The following is a 27,108-nucleotide window of genomic DNA, read 5'->3' as shown; positions in this document are numbered from 1 at the left end:
CATAGACAATACATAAATGATGGGCCAGGGCTGTGTTCTAATAAAACCTCACAAGACAGGCAGCAAGCTGGGTTTGGCTCATGGGCCATAGTTTGTCCACCTCTGTTTTAGAGCATCGTGGTGATAGGGCCTGGGAACCAGGGAAGGTAGACATGCCATGGGCAGGTAAGCCTAACTCCAAACAGTTGCTTGTCCCAGAGCTATGCCAAAGGGCTACCTTCCGGGGGCGCCTGGGTGGCTCAGTCGGTCAAGCGTTTGCCTTCGGTTTGGGTCATGATCTCGGGGTCCTGGGATCTGGCCCTGTGTCAGGCTCCCTGCTCAGCAATAAATCTGCTTCTCCCTCTCCCTCTGCCTCTCCCCCGCCCCCCCCCCCCCAAGCTGGTGCTTTCTCTCTCTCTCTCAAATAAATAAAATCCTAAAAAAAAAAAAAAGGCTACCTTCCAGAACCCTCTAAGGATGTGAGCTCTGAAGAGACCTGTTTCTAACAGCAGCTGTGAGATAGTGCCTGTTACCTCTCTTGCTAACTCCTAAACTTCTCTTCAGGTAGAAGTCACAGCCTTGGCCTAGTGTGTTAAAGGAAGTAAGAGAAGGACCTGCCCCACACTTGGGACCCAGGAGCAAAGGGGACAGCTATTCTCTGACCCTCAGATGTGGTGGTGGCACCAGTGGGCCCCAGCAGAGGATGGGGTCCCCAGAGAAGGCAATTGTTGAGGAACAGGAGAAGCATGTTCCTGAGAGAAGGAAGCAGCGGGCCCCGTAGGAAAGAGAGCTCATCGCTGCAGACACTGCTCTGTAGGCGCATGGGGGCGTGAGCCGCCAGAACTAGGGGTGCTTAAGGAAAAGGGGGTCTTCTTTTCTAAACATGGGAAGCGAAGACTGGATGTTCTGGTTGCTCATCTTTGAGTCCCCGTAGCACACATGGGAAGCACAGAGTCGGTGGTCACTCAGTTGTTCCTCCACTGACTGACTGCACCCACCCTGCCCTGCATGAGCCGTTAGACTCAACTCAGCACAGTGACCGTGGCAGTTAGAACCAAGAACCGAAGTTAACTGGGCCAGAGAGAGGAATTGCTTTAATTGAAACCACAAGGGGTCATACAGATTTGCTCAGCTTCCGCCCCACCAGGGAGAAAAGCCCTTCATTGTCACACATGGTAGAGGAATAACTTTGACAGATCACCTCAAACCGCTCAACGGAGTAGCCAGCCTCCCTCACAGCAGCCTCTATTGCCTCCTGGCCCAGGCAGAGGCTGGAGAACCTCTGCTCGCCGATCATGTAGTAGCTGCTCTTCAGGGCGTCCACCACCACCAGGAAGCCCCCCGGCTTTAGCAGGCTGCCGAGGTTCCTGAGGGCTGCGCAGTAGGCAGGGAGGTCTGGGCAGGCGGCGTCCAGGCACAGCGTGCTGAGCAGACAGTCGGCCAGGGGCAGGGACACGGCGCCCAGAGGCCGGCTCTGAGTCACGTCGCACTTCAGGACCTCTCTGACCACGCGCCGCAACTTCTCCTCCTTCTCCAGCCCCTTGGCTCTGAAATACACAAACTGATAAATACCACTTGCCACGCTGTACTCATGAAAACCCCAGATCTCTTTGGTCGGGGCTGAAAATGGCAGGGTCATCCCAAGTGTTATATCCTTGGGGACATCCCTGTTGGAAAAATGGACAAAGGAGACACAGAGGACCCTTTCGGCACATGAATGTGACCACGTTACCCCGTGCTGGGCTAAATCTCTTTATGAAGTGGGTAATAACATGAAAATGATAATGAAAGTACCTACCGGACTGGAATTATTCTTCCTCCACTGCTTAGAATAGTGCCTGGCTCGTTTATTATTATTATTATTATTATTATTATTATTATTATTATTACCATTATTACTACTACTACTTATTTGTTTATTAATTATTACACTTGTCTCCTCTGCCAAACTACAACATAGCAGCCACTTGACCGATACATATCAGGCAATAATGGCTTTAAAATGTGGAAACAGGGACACCTGGGTGGCTCAATCATTAAGCATCTGCCTTCGGCTCAGGTCATGATCCCAGGGTCCTGGGATGGAGCCCCGCATTGGGCTCCCTGCTCAGTGGAGAGCCTGCTTCTCCCTCTCCCACTCCCCCTGTTTGTGTTCCTTCTCTCTCTCTCTCTCTCTCTCTCTCTCTCTGTCAAATAAATAAATAAATAAAATCTTTTAAAATGTGGAAACAGTATTTCTGTGTAGCTACTGATCAGGCTGGGGGAGTGAGTGGGGTCATCCATAGACATTTACAGAAATGGTGGATAACACAACAAAACCATGGCCAGGGCCCCTCTAGGAAAGGAGAAAACCAATACTTGCCATTCTTGAACCCCGAAACATATTCCAGATAGAGAGTGTGCTTTCTCAAGGGGATCATTTTCTCAGTAGTCTTGCTCAGATTACTATCCTTTTCTGCCAAATCAGTGGGGTTTCCTGAGAGGAGACCAGTTTGTAAAAGAGGCAGAGAAGGCAAGGGCAGGAGATGGAATAGAGTGCCTTGGATCTTTTTGGAATTTGTTAGCGGAGGCATGAAGGAACAAGCTGACAGATGAGCAAAATTAAATGAGCATATAGAGTGCCCAGGAGAAACTGGAGAAAGAGACAAGGAGAAAGCAGTAGCAGAAAATCAGAGAGCTAAGAGAAAAACAAGAACAAATGTTCAAAGTGCCCAGAAGGCCACAGAGCCCAAATAATAGGAGTGATGACTGGATATCCAGAGCTTTGAGGAAGTCAGTCAACAGAGAGAACACCAGGGGTGCCAATCCAGGCCTACATTCAGGCAACACACAGTCCATTGGCTCCAGAAGAAGACAGCCTCTCAGGCAGCAAGGCTTGATGAAGAGAATGGACCAACAGAGGATGGCCCAACATCAGAGCAGATGAGAAAGGGACTTACCCCGGACCACTTCTGGTCGCGAGGAAAAGTCAATGGTTTAAATAAAACTTGGAAATGTACCTCCACATAGAATGATTTGAGATAACAGCAATTAGTTGTGAACATCCTATTTCAATATTTAGTTAAAATCTTAAACCCAGGAGCGCCTGGGTGGCTCAGTCAGTTAAGTGTCTGCCTTGGGCTCAGGTCATGATCCCGGGGTCCTGGGATCGAGCCCCACATCAGGCTCCTTGCTCAGCAGGGAGCCTGCTTCTCCCTCTCCCTCTGCCTGCCACTCCCCCTGCTTGTGCTTGCTCTCTCTAATAAATAAATAAAATCTTAAAAAAAAATCTTAAGCCCAGTGCAAAATCAGCTATTTATAAACATCCTTTACATTATAATTTTCCACTTAAGAGGCTTAGCAATAAGCATATGAAAAAAATTCTCAACATCTTTGGCCATCAGAGAAATGCAAATCAAACAATGAGATACCACTTCACATCCACTAGGACGGCTATAGTAAAAAAGACAGACAATCACAAGCGTTAGCAAGGATGGGGAGAAATGGGGACCTCCTCACACTATTGGGGAGAATACAAAATGGTCTAGCTACTTCAGAAAACAGTCTGGTGGAAGTTCCTCAGAAGGTTCATTATAACAAATGTAGGGACCCGAAGGGGTACGTGCACCCCAATGTTTATAGCAGCAGTGTCCACAATAGCCAAACTGTGGAAAGAGCCAAGATGTCCATCGACAGACGAATGGATAAAGAAGAGGTGGTATATATACACAGTGGAATATTATGCAGCCATCAAAAATGAAATCTTACCATTTGCAACGACATGGATGGAACTAGAGGGTATTACGCTAAGCGAAATAAGCCAATCAGAGAAAGACAAGTATCATATGATCTCACTGATGTGAGGAATTTGAGAAACAAGACACAGGATCATAGGGGAAGGGAGGAAAAAATGAAACAAGATGAAACAAGAGAGGGAGACAAACGATAAGAGACTCTTAATCTCAGGAAAACAGAGCATTGCTGGAGTGGTTGGGGGTGGGAGGGATGGGGTGGCTGGGTGATAGACATTGGGGAGGGTATGTGCTATGGTGAGCGCTGTGAACTGTGTAAGACTGTTGAATCACAGACCTGTACCCCTGAAACAAATAATACATTATATGTTAAAAAGAAAAAAAGAGAAGATAGTAGGAAGAGAAAAATGAAGGGGGGAAAATCAGAGGGGGAGACGAACCATGAGAGACTATGGACTCTGAGAAATAAACTGAGGGTTTTAGCGGGGAGGGGAGTGGGGGGATCAGTTAGCCCAAAGATCGGTATTAAGGAGGGCACATGTTAAAAAAAAGGAAGGCACGTATTGCATGGAGCACTGGGTGTTATATCATGGAATACTGCATCAAAAACTAATGGTGTAGGGCGCCTGGGTGGCTCAGATGGTTAAGCGTCTGCCTTTGGCTCAGGTCATGATCCCAGGATCCTGGGATCGAGTCCCGCATCGGGCTCCTTGCTCAGCAGGGAGTCTGCTTCTCCCTCTCCCTCTGCCTCTCCCCCTGCTTGTTCTCTCTCTGTCTCTCTTGCAAATGAATAAATAAAATCTTTAAAAAAAAAAAACTAATGGTGTAATGTATGGTGACTAACATAACATAATAAAATGAAATTTTTTAAAAAAGGTTCATCATAGAGTTACTGCATGACCCAGGAATTCCAAGAGAAATGAACACCTATGCCCACACAAAAAATTGCACGTGGGTAATTATAGCAACATTATTCATCATAGCCAAAAGATGGCAGCCACCCAAATGTCCATCGACCTATGAATAAATAAATAAAGTGTGGTATATGCATGCAATGGAATCATAGTCAGTCATTTAAAGGAATGAGGTGCTGATTCATGCTACAACATGGAAGAACCTTGAAAACAGGATGCTAAGTGAAAGAAACCAGAAACAAAAGGCCACATATTGTATGATTCCATTTACATGAAATGTCCAGAAAAGGCAAAGCTACAAAGACCAGGGGCAGACCAATGGTTGCCAACAGGGAGAGGATCTGGGAAATGGGACTGCTTGCCAGTGGGTACAGGGTTTGTTTGGGAAGTTATGAAAATGTTCCCGAACTGGGGTGAAGATTGCACAACCACATGGATATCTTAAGAACTATCCAATGGCACACTTTAAATGGGTGAATCACATGTGATGTTAATTTTATCTTGGGAAAGCTGTTTATACTAAAGAGAGAAAGAGAAGTAGCTAGGCAAGGTATTGGCTTCAGGAAATTCCTACCAGCCAAGAAAGCAGGAGAGACAGGGAATGATAATTACCTTTGGCTGGGTCTACCTACTCTCCTATCAAGGGTAAAATGGTAGTACGGTGACAAGTTTGTCCTGATGGGTCTGGACTTTCCCAGTTTTCCTACTGAAAATCCCATGTCCTGGGAACCCCTCTCAATCCTGGGCAAACAGGGAATGTTAGTCATTCTAAAAGCAGAGAAATCAGTTACAAAGTTGCCACTCAGCCTCCCAGAACGTGGATAATTTGACCGAACATTTTAAGAATAAAAAATAACAATACAACATTATGGAAGTCTGTGAAACACAGATTTGAACAGGTAAATTAATCTACAATTGAAAAATTCAAATAACCTATCAGCACATATGGATAGCCGAAGGTAGAGAAAAAGCCCAAGGAGTGAAAACTAGGGTGTGTTTTTGGACGTGTTTCAAGGCGATCCTCTACACTGGGAACACCGCGGGGTTGTATATTTAAGTGATGACATCAGAAGTACGTTGGATCTCTGTGCCCTATTGTGTGTTAGGCTATTTGAAAGACACGCATTACCCTAGAACTAGTCCTTGCCAGTCAGTTGATGATGGAAATTGTTCCCAAGCAGTGAGAAACACTGCGAAGTCTAGAAAGCTCATGGAGAATGTGCCGATTTGAGAGGGAAATTGGCTGGAAACACCCACTGCCGTGGAGACCTGCTTATCCCTGGGTACACAGCAAACACGGGGGGACTCGGTGGCCCAGGTAGCTGTGCCATGATGCCATCTCAGGGCTTCTGAGCGCCTGTGCTGTTCACAGGCCCAGGGAAATGGACTGGCCTTCAGCTCAAGGGGTAGGGAATCAACACACCCCAGAAAAGTGTTAGGCGGTTCCACAGGAAGCTAACAGCAGTGCGAGTGTTTCTCTAGGTCTGAAGATCTGCTCTTTCCAACACATGTAAAAAAGGGCAGCTATGTCCTCTATAAATATGCAATCTGTGAAGCCTGAGGGCACTGGGGAGAGAGGGGATACAGAGTAGGGCTCCTGAGAAGAGTGCTTGGTGAGAGTATATTCCCACACCCCAAGAAATTACTCTGAGCTTCAGAGGAGGGTCCTCCTGCCCTGTCGCTGTAAGGCAGCTGCTGGGCCAGAAGGCCCTGGATGAGATCTTTCAATGACACTCACCCCGCAAAGCCCCATCCCCAGAGGTTCCAGCAGGCCCTCCTGAGGGAGAACCAGCAAAATGTGTGAAGGATATAAAAAGCTACATAAGCTTGGATACCAAAGTAAGAACTGTACGAGCCAGGAATAATCATTAGTAAGCCTTTGGTACAGGCCACAATGAATCAGGTGAAAAACCGACATTTCAGGTGGGAGAGGCTGGGAAACAAAAGGCATGCAGTTATTTATTTTACAAATTTCTTTGAACCTCTGTGATGTGGCAGGAAGAGTACTGGGCAATGGGGACCCAAGAGAGAACAAACAAGAAGCAGACCCTATCGTCATGGGGATTACAGTTTGGAGCAGTCTGGGGCAGAGGGGAGAAAGAATTAATCCAACGATCATCCACAAAAGTGACAAATTAATACTGTGATAAACGCTAGGAAGGAGAGGAACATGGCGCCAACAAAGGAATGTTGGAAGCTAGAATTGCTCTGAAGTGTCAAGGAGAGCTCCTCCACAACGGAGTCAGGTAAGCAGGGACAAAATAAACGAGAGTTCACTAGGCCATGGAGAGTAGGGAGGGGAGGGGGATATCCCAGTAAATGGAAACAGCACATGCAAAGGCCATGTGGTGGGTGGAAAGAGGAGGGAAGGCTGATGAGGCTGGATCTCAGAAAACAAAGCAGAGCATGGTTGAAAAGGGAGGAGATAGGGGTCAGCAGGTGCCAGACGAGACAGATCTTTGGGGACCATGTTAAGAATTTTGCTTTTTACCCTTTTTATCCTATTCATGGGAGGGTATGAAGGGGTGGTGCTAAGGAACGGAGTGGTGCAATCGGATCTACATTTTGAGGTGATCACTTTGCGACAAGAGTGGAGGTAGAAGGCGAGTTAGGAGGGAGAGGACGGTGGCTTGAACCAGGAAAATAGACTGGATAGAAAATATTGGAAGACATATACTGGTTTGAGAGAAACTCAGAGGTAAAATGGACAGAGCTTGGTGCATGCTCACAGAACATGACTGAGAGGGAGAAGGCAAGTTTGGCTTCCAGGCTCCTGGCTTGTTCAAGTAATTAGATGATGGCAACACCCAGGGAGATGAGAACAAATGGAGCAAATTTGGGAAGATCATAGTTCTATTTGGGGCACATTCAGACACATGGGTAGAAATGCTTACAATTTGAAGGAAATGGCCAGGTGAAATGTCCTCAGCCTGCCCTGTGCATTTTCCCAGAGAGAGAATGCAGGGAGAACATCTAAGAGAAAGGCATGCTTTTAAAAGGGAGAAACTTTTCCTAGGTATCACATGTCACCATGACCATCAAGATCTCGAAGTTGAGAAGGGATATCAATCTTTTACAAGACATGAAAATATAGAGATGCTTCAGCGTAGAGGAAGTTCAATAGCTTTGTGGGACATATGTGGCCCAAGTGTGTCTATTTTGGGCAACAGGCAAACATTTTTTTAAATAGACATGAGAATCTTCGTACGGAGAGCATTTGCTTCACCTCTACAGGTGCTCAAGCTTCCTTCTGTCAGGCGTGCGGAGGTAGGTGGAAGAGCTGCTCTCTGTAGAGGCATGGCGGGGCGGGGGAGGGGGGCTCCAGCTTCCCCAGAATCCTTCTGGTGGCCCTGAGGACTGAGGAGAACTTGCAGAGCATACCTGTAACTCATTCCCACTCACCAGCACCTTCTGGTATATCTGCTGGGAAGCTCTGTTCTAGACACCAGTATTTCTCAAACTGTAAAATGCATACCATCCCCTGCAGATCTCATTAAAATGCAGAGCCCCTTGTTCTGTAGGTGGGGAGCGGGGCCTGAGATCCTGCATTCTTTAACAGGCTCCCAGGTGAGAAGGAAGCTGCTTAGTCTGAGGACCACAAGGCAGGCCATGGGCTGCAATTTTCCAGGAACCCAGAGATTCATCAGTGCAGTTTCTAGGACTTCTTAAGGTAAACGCTCATTTTCCTTGTCTCGTGCTGGAGTCATAATTTATATTTTAGCATGTGACTCTCTGACTTGATAAATAAATAATGTGAAGCCAGAATTGGGTACCAATGTCTTACAACTTCTTGGATAGTTTTAAAAATGAGTGGTATCTAAATGTATGCATCCACAGCAAAGGCCGAGGAAGAGGAGACAGCTCAAACTGTCTTTGGCAGCACAAGAAAGAGCTTCCGATAAAGAAAAAATAATCTCAAAGGAAATAGGTTGTGGGCTGATAGAGGTACTTGAAGATGTAAGAAAGACATAAGTTGAATGGGATCACTATCATTCTCAAAATAGTCGAAGCCACAGGATCTAGCACAAGGATAAGAGTGAGAATGCAGAATTTTACTGCCAAAAAATACAGTTCCTTACTCGAACAGCGATTGGGAAGGGACAGTTTCTCAGGAGCCAATTGTTACAAGCTGATGACTCTGGCATGAGATAAGCAGCAATGCTTTTAGTATCTTGCTAGATTTTAAGGGTTCATTTCTGAATGAGATGAAAAGGCTTGTGATAGCCAGGGAAATTGAGAAGAAAGTTCTAAAAGCCTTTTTGACATATGATTTGGACCTCAGAAAGTTATATTGTCTGACTGACTGAAAAACTCTTTTATAAACTTTCCCTGAAATTCTATAAATCCTGGGGAATTCCTTATTTATTCAATAACTTTGAATATTGCCCAAATCCTCATGACTACCGGGTTTGTTTTTTTATTCCCTAGTTAATACCAGTTTCATCTGTGGAATCACCTGGTCGATAGAAAAAAAAACGTTTGAAATTACATTTATTTTGAAGAACATTATCTTCAGTTTGAAGACTATAGCTAGCATAAAATTCTAAGTAAGGGGTTTATAGGTTAAAATGGCATATGAAAGTAGCCTCTCAACTTCTTATCAAATGCCAGTGGGGGGGCAGAAATAAATACTTAGGCAATAGTAAACAATTTTATGGTATTGTTCACCTGTAAAGGCAACAAAAACATGTTTCCAATATAGACGGGCTTAGAAAATGTCACTTGTGTGTTCTTCTTGAAAACATTATTTTGAAGGCCTATTCAATGGACCAAAAGATGAATCAGAATTAAAAACTAAACAACTAGAAAAATCATATAAAATGATCATAAAATTAAAATGTTCACATAATTGCAAATATGATTACAAACTGAAAGCAAATGTCCAAACTGATCTTGAAAGAAAATATGAAAATGATGCATTAAATTACAATATTTGGATTTAAAATCTCCAATTTTTTAAAAATATTTTTATTTATTTATTTGATACAGAGAGAGAGTGCACACGCAAGTGAGCGCACAAACAGGGGAGGGGCAGAGGGAGAGAGAGAAGCAGGCTCCCCACTGAGCAGAGAGCCCGACATTGGGCCCCATCCCAGGACCCTGGGATCATGACCTGAGCCAAAGGCAGATGCTTAGCCGGCTGAGCCACTCAGGCATCCCTAAAATCTCCAATTTTAACAAGAAACACTGGGGAGAGAGATGACAGAAGGACTTTGGGTATCAAAAATTAATAAGTTCCTCATATTATGAGGAAGAAAAAAATTACTGATTCTTACCTGACATTGGTAAGATGAGAGAATTTGTCTCCAGCACACCTACATTTTAAGAAATACTAAAAGAAGTTCTTCTAATGGGAGAAGGGAGCAAGATGGCAGAGCAGTAGGAGACCTGGATTTCGTCTGGTCTCAGGAATTCAGCTGAATAGGGATCAAACCATTCTGAACACCTACGAACTCAACAGGAGATCGAAGATAAGAAGAGTAACAACTCTCTGAACAGAGAAGCGACCACTTACTGGAAGGTAGGACGTGCGGAGAAGTGAATCCGAGGCGATATTCGGGAGGATAGACGGCGGGGGAGGGGGCCTCCGCCGGCCTCTTCTGGCAAGTGATAGAGTCGCGGAGCACAAAATCGGAACTTTTAGAAGTCGGCTCCGCGGAGGGACGTCGCTGCAGTGGCTAAGCGGGGGGTGGAACCCTCTAGGGACAGTGTGGTCTCAGGACCCTCGGGGTCACAGGAAGACAGGGGGTGCCTGAGTGCGGCAGAGCTCCCAGGGATCGGAGCGGGGAAGCCGGCTGCAGAGACGGAGCCCAGGCGCGGGCTCTCAGCTCGGGGTTGCCATAGACTGTGATCGGTGACACAGTCGGACCACTGCTCCTCCAGCAGGGACCCAACAGGCAGCAGATCCGGGGAGACTCCCCTTCCTCCCCCAGGAGGAGCGGCGCGGGAGCGCACCGCAGGGATCTGCTGGGTTTGGAGACTCCACACGGGGTCGGGTGCCAGAGATAGAAACGCTTGGTCACAGGCCGGGTGAGCACGGAGAGCGGCCGGAGACCAGGGACAAGGGAGTGACTGCTTTTCTCCAGGGGCACACTGAGGAGCGGGGCCCTGAGTTCTCAGCCACTCTGGGTGGAGATTGGGAGGCCACCATTTTCACCCTGGTCCTCCAAAGCTGCACCGAGAGCTTGCAGGGAACAAAAGCTCCCGAGAGCAAACCCGAGCAGCTTGCTCGGCCCCGGACTCACAAGGGCGGGGCAATTCCGCCTCCGGCAAAGACATTTGGGAACCACGGCAACAGGCACCTCCCCCAGAAGATCAGCACGAACAGCCAGCAAGCCAAGACCAAGTTTACCGATCAAGGAGAACGGCAGAACTCCAGCACTAGGGGAATACTGCACATAGAATTCATGGCTTTTTTACCATGATTCATTAGTCTTTCAAAGTTAATTTTTTTAACTGGTTTTTTTTTTGAATATTTCTTTTTCCCTTTTTCAACCAACATCTTATCAATCCCCTTTTTAAAAAAACATTTTTATTTTTCATTTTTAGAGTCATATTCTATCCCTTCAGAGTAGTTACCCTTATTTTTGGCATATATATATATATATATATATATATAAGTGTTCTCTCTTTAAAATTTTGAGACACAGTTTCTTCTAACAGATCAAAATATAACCTAAATCTCTAGTGTATGGCTTTGTTCTAGTCTCCTGCCTGATCACATTGTTTCCCCTTTTTTTTCTTTCTTTCTTTTTTTAATCCTCTTCTTTCTTTTTTCACGCTCCTTATCAATTCCTCTTTTAAAATTTTTTATAATTTCCATCTTTACAGTCATATTCCATCCCTTCATTGTATCAACCCTTATTTTGCACATATATAAGTCTTTCTTTCTTTAAAATTTTAGAAGGCACTTTCTTCTAACAGACCAACCCAAAATCTAGTATGTGGCACCGATTTATGCACTAGCCTGATCATATTTGATCATATTCTGTTTTATTTGTTTTGTTCTGTTTTTGATTGTTTTTATCTTTTTCTTTTTCTATTTTTTTTCTCTTTTTTCTTTCTTTCCCTTTCTTTTCCCCTGGTTTCAGGTCTTTTCTGATTTGTTTAGAGTATATTTTCTGGGGAGGTTGTTACCCTGTTAGCATTTTGTTCTCTCATTCATCTATTCTCCTCTGGACAAAATGACAAGACAGAAAAAAATCACCTCAACAAAAAGAACAAGACGTAGTACCATCTGCCAGGGACCTACTCAATACAGACATTAGTACGATGTTGGACCTAGAGTTCAGAATCATGATTTTAAAGATACTAGCTGGGCTTGAAAAAAGCATGGAAGTTATTAGAGAAACCCTTCCTGGACAAATAAAAGAACTAAAAACTAACCAAGTCAAAATCAAAAAGGCTATTCATGAGGTGCAATAAAAAATGGGGCCACTAACTGCTGGGATAAATGAGGCAGAAGAGAGAATCAGCGATATACAAGACCAAATGATGGAAAATAAAGAAGCTGAGAAAAAGAGAGATAAACAACTACTGGATCACGAGGGCAGAATTCGAGAGATAAGCAATAAGATAAGATGAAACAACATTAGAATAATTGGGATCCCAGAAGAAGAAGAAAGAGAGAGAGGGGCAGAAGGTATATTGGAGCAAATTATAGCAGAGAACTTCCCTAAAGTGGGGAAGGAAACAGGCATCAAAATCCAGGAGGCACAGAGAACCCCTCTCAAAATCAATAAAAATAGGTCAACACCCTGACATCTAATAGTAAAACTTACGTGTCTTAGAGACAAAGATAAAATCTTGAAAGCAGTTCAGGAGAAGAGATATGTAACCTACAATGGTAGAAACATTAGTTTGGCAACAGACCTATTCACAGAGACCTAGCAGGCCAGAAAGGACTGGCATGATATCTTCAGAGCACTAAACGAGAAAAATATGCAGCCAAGAATACTATATCCAGCTAGGCTGTCATTGAAAATAGAAGGAGAGATAAAAAGCTTCCAGGACAAACAAAAACTAAAGGAATTTGCAAACACGAAACCAGCCCTCCAAAAAATATTGAAAGGGGTCCTCTAAGCAAAGAGAGAGCCTAAAAGCAGCATAGACCAGAAAGGAATACAGACAATATACAGTAACAGTCACCTTACAGGCAATACAATGGCACTAAATTCATACCTTTCAATAGTTACCCTGAATGTAAATGGGCTAAATGCCCCAATCAAAAGACACAGGCTATCAGATTGGATTCAAAAACAAGACCCGTCGATATGCTGTCTGCAAGAGACTCATTTTAGACCCAAAGACACCCCCAGATTGAAAGTGAGGGGGTGGAAAACCATTTACCATGCTAATGGACACCAAAAGAAAGCTGGGGTGGCAATCCTTATAACAGACAAATTAGATTTTAAAACAAAGACTGTAATAAGAGATGAGGAAGGACACTATATCCTACTTAAAGGGTCTATCCAATAAGAAGATCTAACAATTGTAAATATCTATGCCCCTAACATGGGAGCAGCCAATTATATAAGGCAATTAATAGCAAAAGCAAAGAAACACATTGACAACAATACAATAATAGTGGGGGACTTTAACACCCCCCCTGACTGAAATGGACAGATCATCTAAGCAAAAGATCAACAAGGAAATAAAGACTTTAAATGACACCCTGGACCAAATGGACTTCACAGACATTCAGAACATTCCATCCCAAAGCAACGGAATACACATTCTTCTCTAGTGCCCATGGAACATTCTCCAGAATAGATCACATCCTAGGTCACAAATCAGGCCTCAAATGGTACCAAAAGACTGGGATCATTCCCTGCATATTTTCAGACCACAATGCTTTGAAACTAGAACTCAATCACAAGAGGAAAGTCGGAAAGAACTCAAATACATGGAGGCTAAAGAGCATCCTACTAAAGAATGAATGGGTCAACCAGGAAATTAAAGAAGAATTAAAAAAATTCATGGAAACCAATGAAAATGAAAACACAACTGTTCAAAATCTTTGGGATACAGCAAAGGCAGCCCTAAGAGGAAAGTATATAGCAATACAAGCCTTTCTCAAGAAACAAGAAAGGTCTCAAATACACAACCTAACCCTACACCTAAAGGAGCTGGAGAAAAAACAGCAAATAAAGCCCAAACCCAGCAGGAGAAGAGAAATAATAAAGATCAGAGCAGAAATCAATGAAATAGAAACCAAAAGAACAGTAGAACAGATCAATGAAACTAGGAGCTGGGTCTCGGAAAGAATTAAAAGATTGATAAACCCCTGGCCAGACTTATCAAAAAGAAAAGCAAAATGACCCAAATCAACAAAATCATGAACGAAAGAGGGAGATCACAACCAACACCAAAGAAATACAAACAATTATAAGAACATATTATGAGCAACTCTATGCCAGCAAATTAGATAACCTGGAAGAAATGGGTGCATTCCTAGAGATGTATCAACTACCAAAATTGAACCAGGAAGCAATAGAAAACCTGAACAGACCTATAACCACTAAGGAAATTGAAGCAGTCATCAAACATCTCCCAACAAACAAAAGCCCAGGGCCAGATGGCTTCCCAGGGGAATTCTATCAGACATTTAAAGAAGAATTAATACCTATTGTCCTGAAACTGTTCCAAAAAATAGAAATGGAAGGAAAACTTCCAAACTCATTTTATGAGGCCACCATTACCTTGATCCCAAAACCAGACAAAGACCCCATAAAAAGGGAGAATTACAGACCAATATCCTTGATGAACATGGATGCAAAAATTCTCACCAAAATACTAGCCAATAGGATCCAACAGTACATTAAAAGGATTATTCACCATGACCAAGTGGGATTTATCCCTGGGCTGCAAGGTTGGTCCAACATCCACAAATCAATCAATGTGATAGAATATTTTTTTATTTTTTATTGTTATGTTAATCACCATATATTACATCATTAGTTTTTGATGTAATGTTCCATGATTCATTGTTTGTGCATAACACCCAGTGCTCCATGCAGAATGTGCCCTCTTTAATACCCATCACCAGGCTAACCCATACCCCTACCCTCCTCCCCTCTAGAGAACCCTGTTTGTTTTTCAGAGTCCATCGTCTCTCATGGTTCGTCTCCCCCTCTGACTTACTCCCCTTCATTCTTCCTCTCCTGCTATCTTCTTCTTTTTCTTTTTCCTTAACATATGTTGCATTATTTATTTCAGAAGTACAGATCTGTGATTCAACAGTCTTGCACAATTCACAGCACTCACCATAGCACATACCCTACGCAATGTCTATCACCCAGCCACCCCATCCCTCCCACCCCCACCACTCTAGCAACACTCAGTTTGTTTTCTGAGATTAAGAATTCCTTATATCAGTGAGGTCATATGATACATGTCTTTCTCTGATTGACTTATTAACGTGATACAATATATTAACAAAAGAAAGAACAAGAATCACATGATCCTCTCAATAGATGCAGAAAAAGCATTTGACAAATTACAGCATTCTTTCTTGATCAAAACTCTTCAGAGTATAGGGATAGAGGGTACATACCTCAATATCTTAAATGTCATCTATGAAAAACCTACAGCAAATATCATTCTCAATGGGGGAAAGCTGAGAGCTTTCCCCCTAAGGTCAGGAACATGGCAGGGATGTCCACTCTCACCACTGCTATTCAACATAGTATTAGAAGTCCTAGCCACAGCAATCAGACAACAAAAAGAAATCAAAGGCATCCAAATCGGCAAAGAGGAAGTCAAACTCTCAGTCTTTGCAGATGATCTGATACTGTATGTGGAAAACCCAAAAGACTCCACCCCAAAACCGCTAGAACTCATATAGGAATTCAGTAAAGTGGCAGGATATAAAATCAATGCGCAGAAATCAGTGGCATTCCTATACACCAACAACAAGACAGAAGAGAGAGAAATTAAGGAGTCAATCCCATTTACAATTGCACTCAAAACCACAAGATACCTAGGAATAAATCTAACCAAAGAGGCACAGGATCTGTACTCAGAAAACTATAAAATACTCATGAAAGAAATTGAGGAAGACACAAAGAAATGGAAAAACGTTCCATGCTCATGGATTGGAAGAACAAACATTGTGAAGAAGTCAATGCTACCTAGAGCCATCTACACATTCAATGCAATCCCTATCAAAATACCATCCACTTTTTTCAAAGAAATGGAACAAATAATCCTAAAATTTGTATGGAACCAGAAGAGACCCCGAATAGCCAGAGGAATGTTGAAAAAGAAAAGCAAAGCTGGCAGCATCACAATTCCGGACTTCCAGCTCTATTACAAAGCTGTCATCATCAAGACAGTATGGTACTGGCACAAAAACAGACACATAGATCAATGGAACAGAATCGAGAGCCCAGAAATAGACCCTCAACTCTATGGTCAACTCATCTTTGACAAAGCAGGAAAGAATGTCCAATGGAAAAAAGACAGTCTCTTCAACAAATGGTGTTGGGAAAATTGGACAGCCACATGCAGAAGAATGAAACTGGACCATTTCCTTACACCACACACAAAAATAGACTCCAAATGGTTGAAAGACCTAAATGTGAGACAGAAGTCCATCAAAATCCTAAAGGAGAACACAGGCAGCAACCTCTTTGACCTCAGCCACAGCAACTTCTTCCTAGAAACATCGCCAAAGGCAGGGGAAGCAAGGGCAAAAATGAACAATTGTGATTTCATCAAGATAAAAAGCTTTTGCACAACAAAAGAAACAGTCCATAAAACCAAAAGACAACTGACAGAATGGGAGAAAATATTTGCAAATGACATATCAGATAAAGGGCTAGTATCCAAAATATATAAAGAACTTCTCAAACTCAACACCCAAAGAATAATCCAATCAAGAAATGGGCAGAAGACATGAACAGACATTTTTCAAAAGAAGACATCCAAATGGCCAACAGACACATGAAAAAGTGCTCAACATCGCTCGGCATCAGGGAAATCCAAATCAACACCTCGATGAGATACCACCTCACACCAGTCAGAATGGCTAAAATTAACAAGTCAGGAAATGACAGACGTTGGCAGGGATGCGGAGAAAGGGGAAGCCTCCTACACTGTTGGTGGGAATGCAAGCTGGTGCAACCATTCTGGAAAACAGTATGGGGGGTCCTCAAAAAGTTGAAAATAGAGCTACCATATGATCCAGCAATTGCACTACTGGGTATTTACCACAAAGATACAAATGTAGGGATCCGAAAGGGTACGTGCACCCCAATGTTTATAGCAGCAATGTCCACAATAGCCAGACTGTGGAAAGAGCCAAGATGTCCATCGACAGATGAATGGATAACGAAGATGTGGTATATATACACAATGGAATATTAGGCAGCCATCAAAAGGAATGAGTTCTTGCCATTTGCAACGACGTGGATGGAACTGGAGGGTGTTATGCTGAGTGAAATAAGTCAATCGGAGAAAGACATGTATCATATGACCTCACTGATATGAGGAATTCTTAATCTCAGGAAACAAACTGAGGGTTGCTGGAGTGGTGGGGGGGTGGGAGGGATGGGGTGGCTGGGTGATAGACAGTGGGGAGGCTATGTGCTATGGTGAGCACTGTGAATTGTGCAAGACTGTTGAATCACAGGTCTGTACCTCTGAAACAAATAATGCAATATATGTAAAGGAAAAAAAAGAAGAAGAAGATAGCAGGAGGGGAAGAATGAAGGGGAGTAAATCGGAGGGGGAGACGATCCATGAGAGATGATGGACTCTGAAAAACAAACTGAGGGTTCTAGAAGTGAGGGGGGTGGGGGGATGGGTTAGTCTGGTGATGGGTATTAAAGAGGGCACATTCTGCGTGGAGCACTGGGTATTATGAATCATGGAACACGACATCAAAAACTAATGATGTAATGTATGGTGATTAACATAACAATAAAAATTTAAAGAAAGAAAAAAAAAGAATTTCTTCAGATGAAGGAAGTGATGCCAGATAGAAGTCTAGATCTGCAAAAAGGAATGAAGAATACTAGAGAGGACAGACATGCAGATAAATATAAAGGACTTTATATATATTTATTTAAAATACTACTGACTAATATGAATATACTTAAAAGTACTGAATTATATACTTAAAAATAGTTCAGATGCTAAATTTTATGGTATGTGTTTTTTAACCGCAATAAAAAAAATAAAAAATAAAAGCACTACTAACTTTTTAAAGCAAAAATAATAACAATGTATTGTAATGTTATAGTATATATAAAGTAAAATACATGACAAGTGCATAAGGCAAGAGTGGGTTAAAGGAATTACACTATTGTAATATCCCACATTGCTCATGACGTAATAGATATGTTAAAAACACATACTGACATTTCTAGAAAAATTACATGTGCACACACATATATATGCTCACACAAAACACAAAAGAGGTCAATAGGAAAGATCAGAGTCAAAAGAGAGGATAAAAAGGAATACTAAAACTCTTTATATTTATACTAATGGAATACCAAACATTATTACACCAAGGAGAAGTGGGAACAAAGGCATAAGTGAAAAATAAAACAGATGGGACCAGTAGAAAATATATACCAAGACGATTGATTTAGACTCAATCATACATTATCAGTAATTACATTAAATACAAGTGAACTAAAGAATCCAGTTAAAAGGCAGGAATCATCACATTGGATTGAAAAGACCTACTACATTCTACTTGCAAGAAAAACATTTTAAGTATAAAAACACATATAGCTTGAAAACAAAAGGGTGGAAAAGATATACGATGTCTATTAGTTATCTATTGCTGCATTATAAATTACCCTAAAACTTAGCGATTTAAAATGACAAACACTTATTTCCCAGTTTCTGTGGGTCAGATGTCTGGGCACAGATTAGCTGAGTACCTCTGAGGCAAGGTCCCTCATGAGGTAGAGTGTTGGCCATGTCTTCAGTCTCACCTGCAGGTACAAGTGGGGGGAAATTTGCTTCCAAGCTCACTCCAGACAAGCGAGTGAGAGGGAACACCAAATAAGGAAGCCATAGTATTTTTGTAAGCTAATCTCAGGATTGATGTCCCAGTACTCTGCTGCATTGTGTATGTTAGAATCTAGTCACTAAATCAAATAGACACCCAAGGAAGGCAATTAAACAAGAGATGAATATTTGAGGTGAAGATTATTGGGAGCCATCTTTGAGGCTATCTACCACTCCATGCAAACACCAAGCATAAGAACGCTGATGTGGCCATATTAATATCAAAGTAGACTTCAAGACAAGTCTATTACTGGCAGTAAAGGGAGATATTTCTTAATGATAAAATGGTCAATAAATCAAGAAGACAAAACAATCCTAAAAATATACGCAGGTAGTAACAAAGCTTCAAAATGTATGAAGCAAATGTTGACAGAATGATGGGGAACAAGAGATAAATCCACAGTCATAGTTTGAGATTTTAATGCCTTTCTATCAGTAATTGATAAGCAAAAAATCATGTAGAAAATTTGAAAAATACTATCGATCTACCTGACTTAATTGATATTTATAGAAACCACACCTACAACAGGATGATATACATTCTTCTCAATGTAGAAAGCACATCGACGGTTAACCAAAATAGACCATATGGTGACCATAAAATCAATCTCTGACTACAGTAAAATTTAAATAGAAACCAATAACAATATCTAGAAAATCCTGAAATTTTTGGAAATTAAGCAACACAATCCTAAATAATTCAGGTCAAAGAAGAAATCACAAAGGAAATTAGAAAATATGTTGAAGTGAGGCACCTGGGTGTCTCAGTCAGTTAAGTGTCCGACTCTTGATTTCAGCTCAGGTTATGATCTCAGCGTTGTGGGTTGGACTCCATGCTCAGAGAGGAGTCTGTTTGAGATTCTCCATCTCCTCTCTCTCTGCCCCTCCCAGCCCCCTGTGCACGCTCTCTCTCTCTCAAATAATAAATATACAAATCTTTAAAAAATTAAGAAAATATGCTGAAGTGGATAATAAAAATATGACATATCAAAAATCATGAGATGCAATTGAAACAATTCTAAAGGAAATTTATGGCTTTAAAGGGCTAAGTTAGAAGAAAGAGATGTGTGAAATCAGTTATCTAAGCTTCTAACTTCAGAAGCAAGAAAAAGAAGAGCATATAAAAACTAAAGTAAATGGAAGAGAGAAAATAAGAAAAATAAGAGCAGAAATCAACACAATTGAAAATGGACAGACAATAGAAAAAAATCAACAAAACCCAAAGTTGGTCCTTCAAAAAGATTAATAAAATTGGTCAATCTCTAACAAGTTTGATGAAGGTATTTTTTTAAAGACAAATTGCCAATATCAAGAATGAAAGAAGGGGGCACCTGGGTGGCTCAGTCGTTAAGCGTCTGCCTTCGGCTCAGGTCATGGTCCCAGGGTCCTGGGATCGAGCCCCACATCAGGTTCCCTGCTCAGCGGGAAGCCTGCTTCTCCCTCTCCCACTCCCCCTGCTTGTGTTCCCTCTCTCGCTGTGTCTCTCTCTGTCAAATAAATAAATAAAATCTTTTAAAAAATGAAAGAAGGAAGACTACTAAAAGAGTAATAAAGATATATTGTTTAAAAAAACTATGACAATAAAATTGACAACCAAGATGAATAAGATAAATTCCTTGAAAAATACTATTTATCAAAACAAAGAAGAATTGGAAAATCCAAATAGCCAATAAAAACTACTATTCTGAATTTTAAAAATTTCACACACATGAAAAAAACCTTCAGATACAGGTAGCTTCACTGGTGAATTCTATCAATCATTTAAGGAAGAAATAATACTGGGGTCAGTCGGTTAAGTGTCTGACTTCGGCTCAGGTCATGATCTCAAGCCCCAGGTCAGTCTCCTTGCTCAGCAGGGAGCCTGCTTCTCCCTCTGCCCCTCTCCCTGCTTGTGCTCTCTCCCTGTCTCTCTCAAAGAAATAAATAAAACCTTTAAAAAAAAAAGGGAAGAAATAATACTAATAATACACAAACACTTTCAAAAAATAGAGGAAGAATAAACATTCTCAAACTTGTTATATGAATCCAGCATCATGCTGGTATCAAAATCGGCTAAGCATATTATAAGAAAAGAAAATTATAGCTCAATATCCCTCATATATGTAGATGCAAAAATCCCTAACAAGATATTAGCAAATCACATCCAGTCATACAAAAAAAGGATACTGCTTTAACCAATGAGTGTATGCCAGTTAGATTTAAACATTCAAAAATCTTCCAATATAATTTACATTTTCAGAATAAAGGAGAAAAATCATATGACCATCTCAATTAATTCAAAAAAAATCAACAAAATTCAACATTTGATTTAGAACTCCCCAGAAACTAAAAATATAAAGAAATTTTGTCTGACAAAGAATATCTGAAAAATCTATAGCAAATATACTTAACAATGAATCATTGGACATTTTTTCTTATGATATAGAAAAGGGCACATATGTCTACGCTCATCTTCTATTCAGCATTGTTAGGGAAGTCCTAGCCAGTGTAATAAGGCCAGAAAAATGAATAAAAGGCCTATAGTTGGAATAGAAGAAGTAAAACTATTTTTATTTGCAGATGATATAAGAGTGTACATAGAAAAACCTATGGAATCTACAAAAAGCACTATTAAACTTAATTAGTGAAGTCAACAATGTTACAGGACACAGAGTCAGTATATAAAAATCAATTATATTTCTATATACTAGCAAATTTTTAAAATTTGAAATTAAAAATAAAATTAACAATAACATTAAAAAATAAAACACAGGAAAAATTTAACAAAATATACATAAAATATGAGAACTACAAAACATTACTGAGAGAAACTAAAGAAGTCCTAAATAAATACAGAGATAGACCATGTTTATGGACTGCGGATTCCATATGTCCATTCTCTTAAACTGATTTGTAAATTGAAAGGTCACTATCAAAGTCTCAACAGCCTTTTTTGGAAGAAATTGACAAGTTTATTCTAAAATTTAAAGATTTTACTTATTTTATTAGAGAGAGAGCGTGCACGCACACAAGCAGGGGAAGGGCAGACAGAGAGGGAAAAGCAGACTGTCTACTGAGGAGGGGGCTCGACCCCAGGACCCTGGGATCATGACCTGAGCCCAAGGCAGATACTTAACCGCTTAAGTGACTGAACCACCCAGGCACACCAGTTTATTCTAAAATTTATATCAAAATATAATGGCAATAAAAAAGCTTTTACACAGTGAAGGAAACCATCAACAAGAAAAAGGAGCCTACTGAATAGGAGAAGTTATTCGCAAATGACATATCTGATAGAGGATTAATAACCAAAACATATAAAGAGCTTATACAACCCAACACCAAAGAAACAAATAATCCAATTAAAATTGTCAGAGGACACAAATAGATATTTTTCCAAAGATGATATACAAATGGCCAACAGACACATGAACCACATGTTCAATATCACTAATCATCAGGGAAATGCAAATCAAAACCACAATAAGGTATCACCTCATACCTGTCAGAATGGCTAAAATTAAAAAGATAATAACAAGTGTTGATGAGGATGTGGAGAAAAAGGAACCCTCGTGCACTGTTGGTGCAGCCACTGTGGAAAACAGTATGGTGGGACCTCAAAAAAATACAGCTGAATTACTATATGATCCAGTAATTCCACTACTGGGTATTTACCCAAAGAAAACAAAACACTAATTTGAAAAGATATAGCCTCCCGCATGTGTTTTACACCATTATTTACAATACCCAAGATAGAGAAGCAACCCAAGTGTCCATTGGTGGATGAACAGATAATGATGTGGAATCTATATTGCTCAGCCATAAAAATGCGATCTTTCCATTTGCAACAACATGGGTGGACCTAGAAGGTATAATACTAAGTGAAGTAAGTCAAACAGAGAAAACAAATACCAGATGATTTCACTCGTATGTGGAATTTAAGAAACAAAATAAAGAAAGAGCAAAGGAGACAAATAAAAGAAACAGACTCTTAAATACAGAGAACAAACTGGTGGTTGCCAGAGGGGAGGTGGGAGGGGGGATGGGGGATTGAGAGCACACTTATGATGAGCACTCAGTAATGTATAGAATTGTTGAATCTGGGGCGCCTGGGTGGATCAGTTGGTTGAGCAACTGCCTTCGGCTCAGGTCATGATCCTGGAGTCCCGGGATCGAGTCCCGCGTAGGGCTCCCTGCTCGGCAGGGAGTCTGCTTCTCCCTCTGACCCTCCCCCCTCTCATGGGCTCTCTTTCTGTCTCTCATTCTCACTCTCTCAAATAAATAAATAAATAAAATCTTAAAAAAAAAAGAATTGTTGAATCTTTATATTGTACACCTGAAACAAATATAATGCTGTATGTTAATTATACTCCAATTAAATATATTCAGTTAAATATACTATATATATATTTTTAAATTTTATTTATTTATTTCAGAGAGAGAGAGAATGAGAGATAGAGAGCACGAGAGGGAAGAGGGTCAGAGGGAGAAGCAGACTCCCCGCCGAGCAGGGAGCCGGATGCGGGACTCGATCCCGGGACTGCAGGATCGTGACCTGAGCCGAAGGCAGTCGCTTAACCAACTGAGCCACCCAGGTGCCCTAAATATACTATATATTAAATGTATTATATATAATATATAAATTGAATATATGTTTAATATATAATATATATTATATTACTTTACTAAAATATAACTACATATAATATATATAATATATATACATATATAAAGTCATATATATATGACACTAAAATTGCCAGAAGAATTTTGAAAAAGAACCAAGTTGGAGGAGGATTTCCACTATCTGATCTCAAGACTTACTTTTCCTGGAAAAAGGGATAAAAGACTAGCATAAACCCAGTGGAAGTTTAGTGACTCTGCATATAGCAAAAACATTAATTGGGAAACAAAATATAGAATTCCTATTTATTCATATTATACTATAAGGAATTGTATAAACAATGAGTCAACTTGATAACTTACATCGGACAACCCACACTATCAATAAGACAGTGTAGCCACAACATGTAAGTTTAGAATACTCCAACTAAGCTAGAATTCAGCAGACCATGAAAAGAGAATGAAGGGGTTAAAGAAATAGAAGCAGGCTTTAGAATTAGTTTCAGAAGACAATCTGACTCATGAATAAGCACATTTGGTGAAGCGGTGAGAATCAACTTTAAGTGCACATATAGAAAAATGAATTGACCATCACTCCAGAAGAAGAGTATGGAGGTAGACATACCCCTTAGGGACATGTTAAGATCCCATGATTTTACATTTACCCCTGGGATTCTGGAATATTACTTCACTCCTCCTGTTGTTCAAGTTGAGAAACATGGGCATCATCATCCCTGAGACTTCCCTCTCATCATTCCCCAGGACAAAGCATTACCAAACTTTTATCCAGCCTATCTCAACAATTCATCTTAAAATCATCTTCCTCTCTCCATCACCAACAAATCCACTGGGCCCAGCCACCATCATCTCTTACCTGGATCAAAGTGTCTCCTTTCTGTGTCTCTCATTCTCCTCTAAACCCTCCAATCCATTCTCCACACAACAGCTAAAGAGATCTTCGTAAATGTAAATGGGGTCACATCACTTCCCAGTTACACCTCTAATGCCTTCTCATCACACTTGAAGTACAGGATTGTTAGCCTGGCCTCAAAGCCCTAAGTGATCTGACATGTGCCTGCCTTCCCTGATATGAGGTCTAGGAGACTTGAGGTTTCTTCGTCTTGTCCACCAGTCTATCCCAGTAGCTAGGACTATGTGGCACATCATACATGCTCATGCTAGTTCCTTTAACCAAGTGCCAAAAAGTGTCAGCACTTGTTTCTTGAAGGCGGTTGTCTTGCTTGGAAGTCAGAGCCCTTTCCTGACCAAAGCATGGGACATGTTCATTAATAATAGGTATGCCTTGGGGGCACCTGGGTGGCTCAGTCGGTTAAGCGTCTACCTTCGGCTTAGGTCCTAATCTCAGGGTCCTGAGATCGGGCCCTGCATCGGGCTCCATGCTCAATGTGACCCGGCTTTTCTCTCTCCCTCTCCCTCTGCCCCTCATCCCATATGCTCTCTCTCTCTCTCTCTGTCTCTAAAATAAATAAATCTTTAAAAAAACAGGTATGCTTTCCCATTGTGAGCAACAAGACAAGGAAAGACAGAGGACGCTGTACCATACAGATTAGTATATGAGCAAAGGTGGGGGTGCAAACACAGAAAGAAGTGGAACGGGGAAGGAAAATGTACCAAAAAAAAAAAAAAAAAACCATTAAGAGCAGGGGGGAGAAAAAGACAGAAAGGTAGAAATAACTGAGCATATAAGAAGTAGCAGACAGGGCCAGCAGGATCAGAAGAGGAATTTTGAAGCGGTCTTCTGATACAGTTTGCAAGGGAGTCTGTGGGGCTTCGGCAACACACGTAGCAGCAGGGACGTTCGGCTGCTGGAAGGGCAGCAACACTGGGCTGAGCCGTCACAGGGCAATCGCACATCAGGACAAGAGAAAGACAAAGCGAAATGCACCTCTGACTAGTAGGCTATTGACCAGTTCTTGTGCGGAGAGAAATTAATCATTTAAACGAGACTCATTTGCATAAACTGACCTGTAGATGGGGTAGGCTAAGCTGTTGGTCATTAGCTGTGACTATGTCAAGCTCTGACTTTTGTGGATGGGGAGTAACAAATTCTTTACAGTTAATTCCTTCATGTTGCTAATCCCAGTTCGAAAACCTAGTCAGCTTTTTGTTGTGTCTGATGGTGTCAGCATTAGCTACCCTCATGGCAGAGTCCCATGCACTGGGATGGAGGATGGCTCTGGGGGGCAAGCCCTGAAGCCCCAAAACTGCTGAGAAGGAGCCGGGTTCACCTCTTCCCTGACCTCGTCCTGTGTCGTTGTGCCATGGTACCTGACCCGCACGCTGCACCCCCACACTGGCCTGGGAAGGTTTTGTCTCCTCTTGGCTCAGTGGCCATCTCTTCAATTCTCCTCTGTGTCTTCACGCACGTTCTGCTGTTCTGGTACACGCACGTGCACACACACACTCCCACTCCCCTCTGGCTCGTTCTCTCTCCTTATTCTCCATCTGGATTTCTCTCTGGGCTCTCTCTGTTCCCTTTGTTTTTTAACTTGGGCTCTACAGATAATTCTTGGTTCAGAAAAATGAACCGTCACTCAGGTACCGTCAGAAAGCCAGGAAGCAGACCCTGGTTTCTCTACCTGTTCCCTTCCAGCTCGCACACGTAGGTCACCACTGGGGACCAGTCAAAGGCCCCTGGTTCCTTCTTCAGCCACTTTTGCAGCTCCTGCAGGTTCTGGTCAGTGTAATCGGTGGCAATGATCTCCTTGAAGGATTCACAAGCAGAGAGAAGCTGGTAGATGGTGGGGCCAGAGCCAATGTCAATGAGGAGGTCCCCCTTCACGCCATCTGGTTTAGAGGAGGCAACAAGGAAAGGGGATCAGGCATCATATGACGGTAGCCAGAGCTGATACGCACGATCTTCGCTGGAACTGTGCGAGAGAGCCCCCAAAACAGACCATCTCTCTACTCACTCCTCATCCCTCAAAATCTTTTTTTAACATCTTTGCATTTTCCATTCCCCAATCCTGGCTGGAGGCATGCTGCTGGGATATTTTTAGGTGTAGGAGAAGGAAGAAAAGATCTACATCTGGTGTCCAGACCCCTGATCCAGAAAGACTGCTACACAGAAAATGTAAAAACTATTAAGGAATACTTCTGGGGAAAGTTAAATCTGTTTTTAAAATTTTTTAAATTGTCTCTCTCCAAAAAGCATCCAATTCTTCATATGTTGGAAGGTCTTTTTATTTCATGCACATTCACAACATTCTTTTGAGTTAGAAACACAGTTAAGCACAAGAATCTTCACTTCTTAAGTGGCCCATCATGGTTAAATGGCTGGCTCTGGTCACCTAACAAATTGATGTGAAATCAAGGACAGAACTCCTGCCTTCTCGTTTCCCTTTGCACACCCAAATGAGATCATGCATATAAAAACACTTTGTGAATTGTAAAATAGTCATACCAAAAAAAAAAAAAAAAACCTTGGTTTTCATTCTCTTTAAATAAATGAGTAACCCCAAAAGGACTGTCACTTAGCAATGACTACACATGAACCCAGCCATGCCCTGAGACTCCATCTGTATGTTTCACATTTTGCTGGGGAGACACACAGATAACACACGAACTCACCCAGGCAGAATATCTTGAAAAGATTTTTCAGAAGATGCCTGAGAATCTCATTTTCTGCAGAGCGTCTGGACCCAAAGTTGTAATATTTTTCTAGGTAATCCCGAGGGTTAAAATGTCTCAGGTAAGTGTCCTTGGAGGTGAAGCTAGGTTCCATCGTGGCTCGCTCCTGTGTCCACTACCCTCCCTCCCTCTCCTCCAGAACCCGGGGAGTCACCCTGCAAAAGTTGTCTTTTTAAGTCTCAGGCTTCAATCTTCTGTTAGTT

At 41.7% G+C, this 27,108-nt stretch overlaps 1 protein-coding gene across 1 annotated transcript; it reads right to left on the bottom strand.

Moving 5' to 3' along the window:
* Window positions 1-1,046: 1,046 nt before the first annotated feature.
* Window positions 1,047-27,084, bottom strand: NNMT (nicotinamide N-methyltransferase). Its single transcript, XM_027581215.2, has 3 exons — window positions 26,846-27,084; window positions 25,855-26,062; window positions 1,047-1,526 (listed from the first exon to the last, which is right to left on the bottom strand). Exons 1-3 carry the CDS (start codon window positions 26,997-26,999, stop codon window positions 1,094-1,096), a joined length of 795 nt encoding a protein of 264 aa, XP_027437016.1. The 5' UTR covers window positions 27,000-27,084; the 3' UTR covers window positions 1,047-1,093.
* Window positions 27,085-27,108: the final 24 nt, after the last annotated feature.

This window comes from Zalophus californianus, chromosome 11 (genome assembly GCF_009762305.2).
Source record: "Zalophus californianus isolate mZalCal1 chromosome 11, mZalCal1.pri.v2, whole genome shotgun sequence".
Lineage (NCBI taxonomy): Eukaryota > Metazoa > Chordata > Mammalia > Carnivora > Otariidae > Zalophus > Zalophus californianus.
Note: the sequence above shows the minus strand (reverse complement) of the source record. Positions and strands in the feature narration are given on the sequence as shown.

Excerpts from the sequence above, each read along its gene's own strand:
- NNMT (XM_027581215.2), bottom strand. The coding sequence starts at position 26,999 with ATGGAACCTAGCTTCACCTCCAAGGACACTTACCTGAGACATTTTAAC. Across the intron at positions 26,063-26,845 it reads TTTCAAGATATTCTGCCTGG|ATGGCGTGAAGGGGGACCTC; the intron begins GTGAGTTCGTGT and ends CCTCTAAACCAG. Across the intron at positions 1,527-25,854 it reads TGCGAGCTGGAAGGGAACAG|AGCCAAGGGGCTGGAGAAGG; the intron begins GTAGAGAAACCA and ends TGTGTATTTCAG.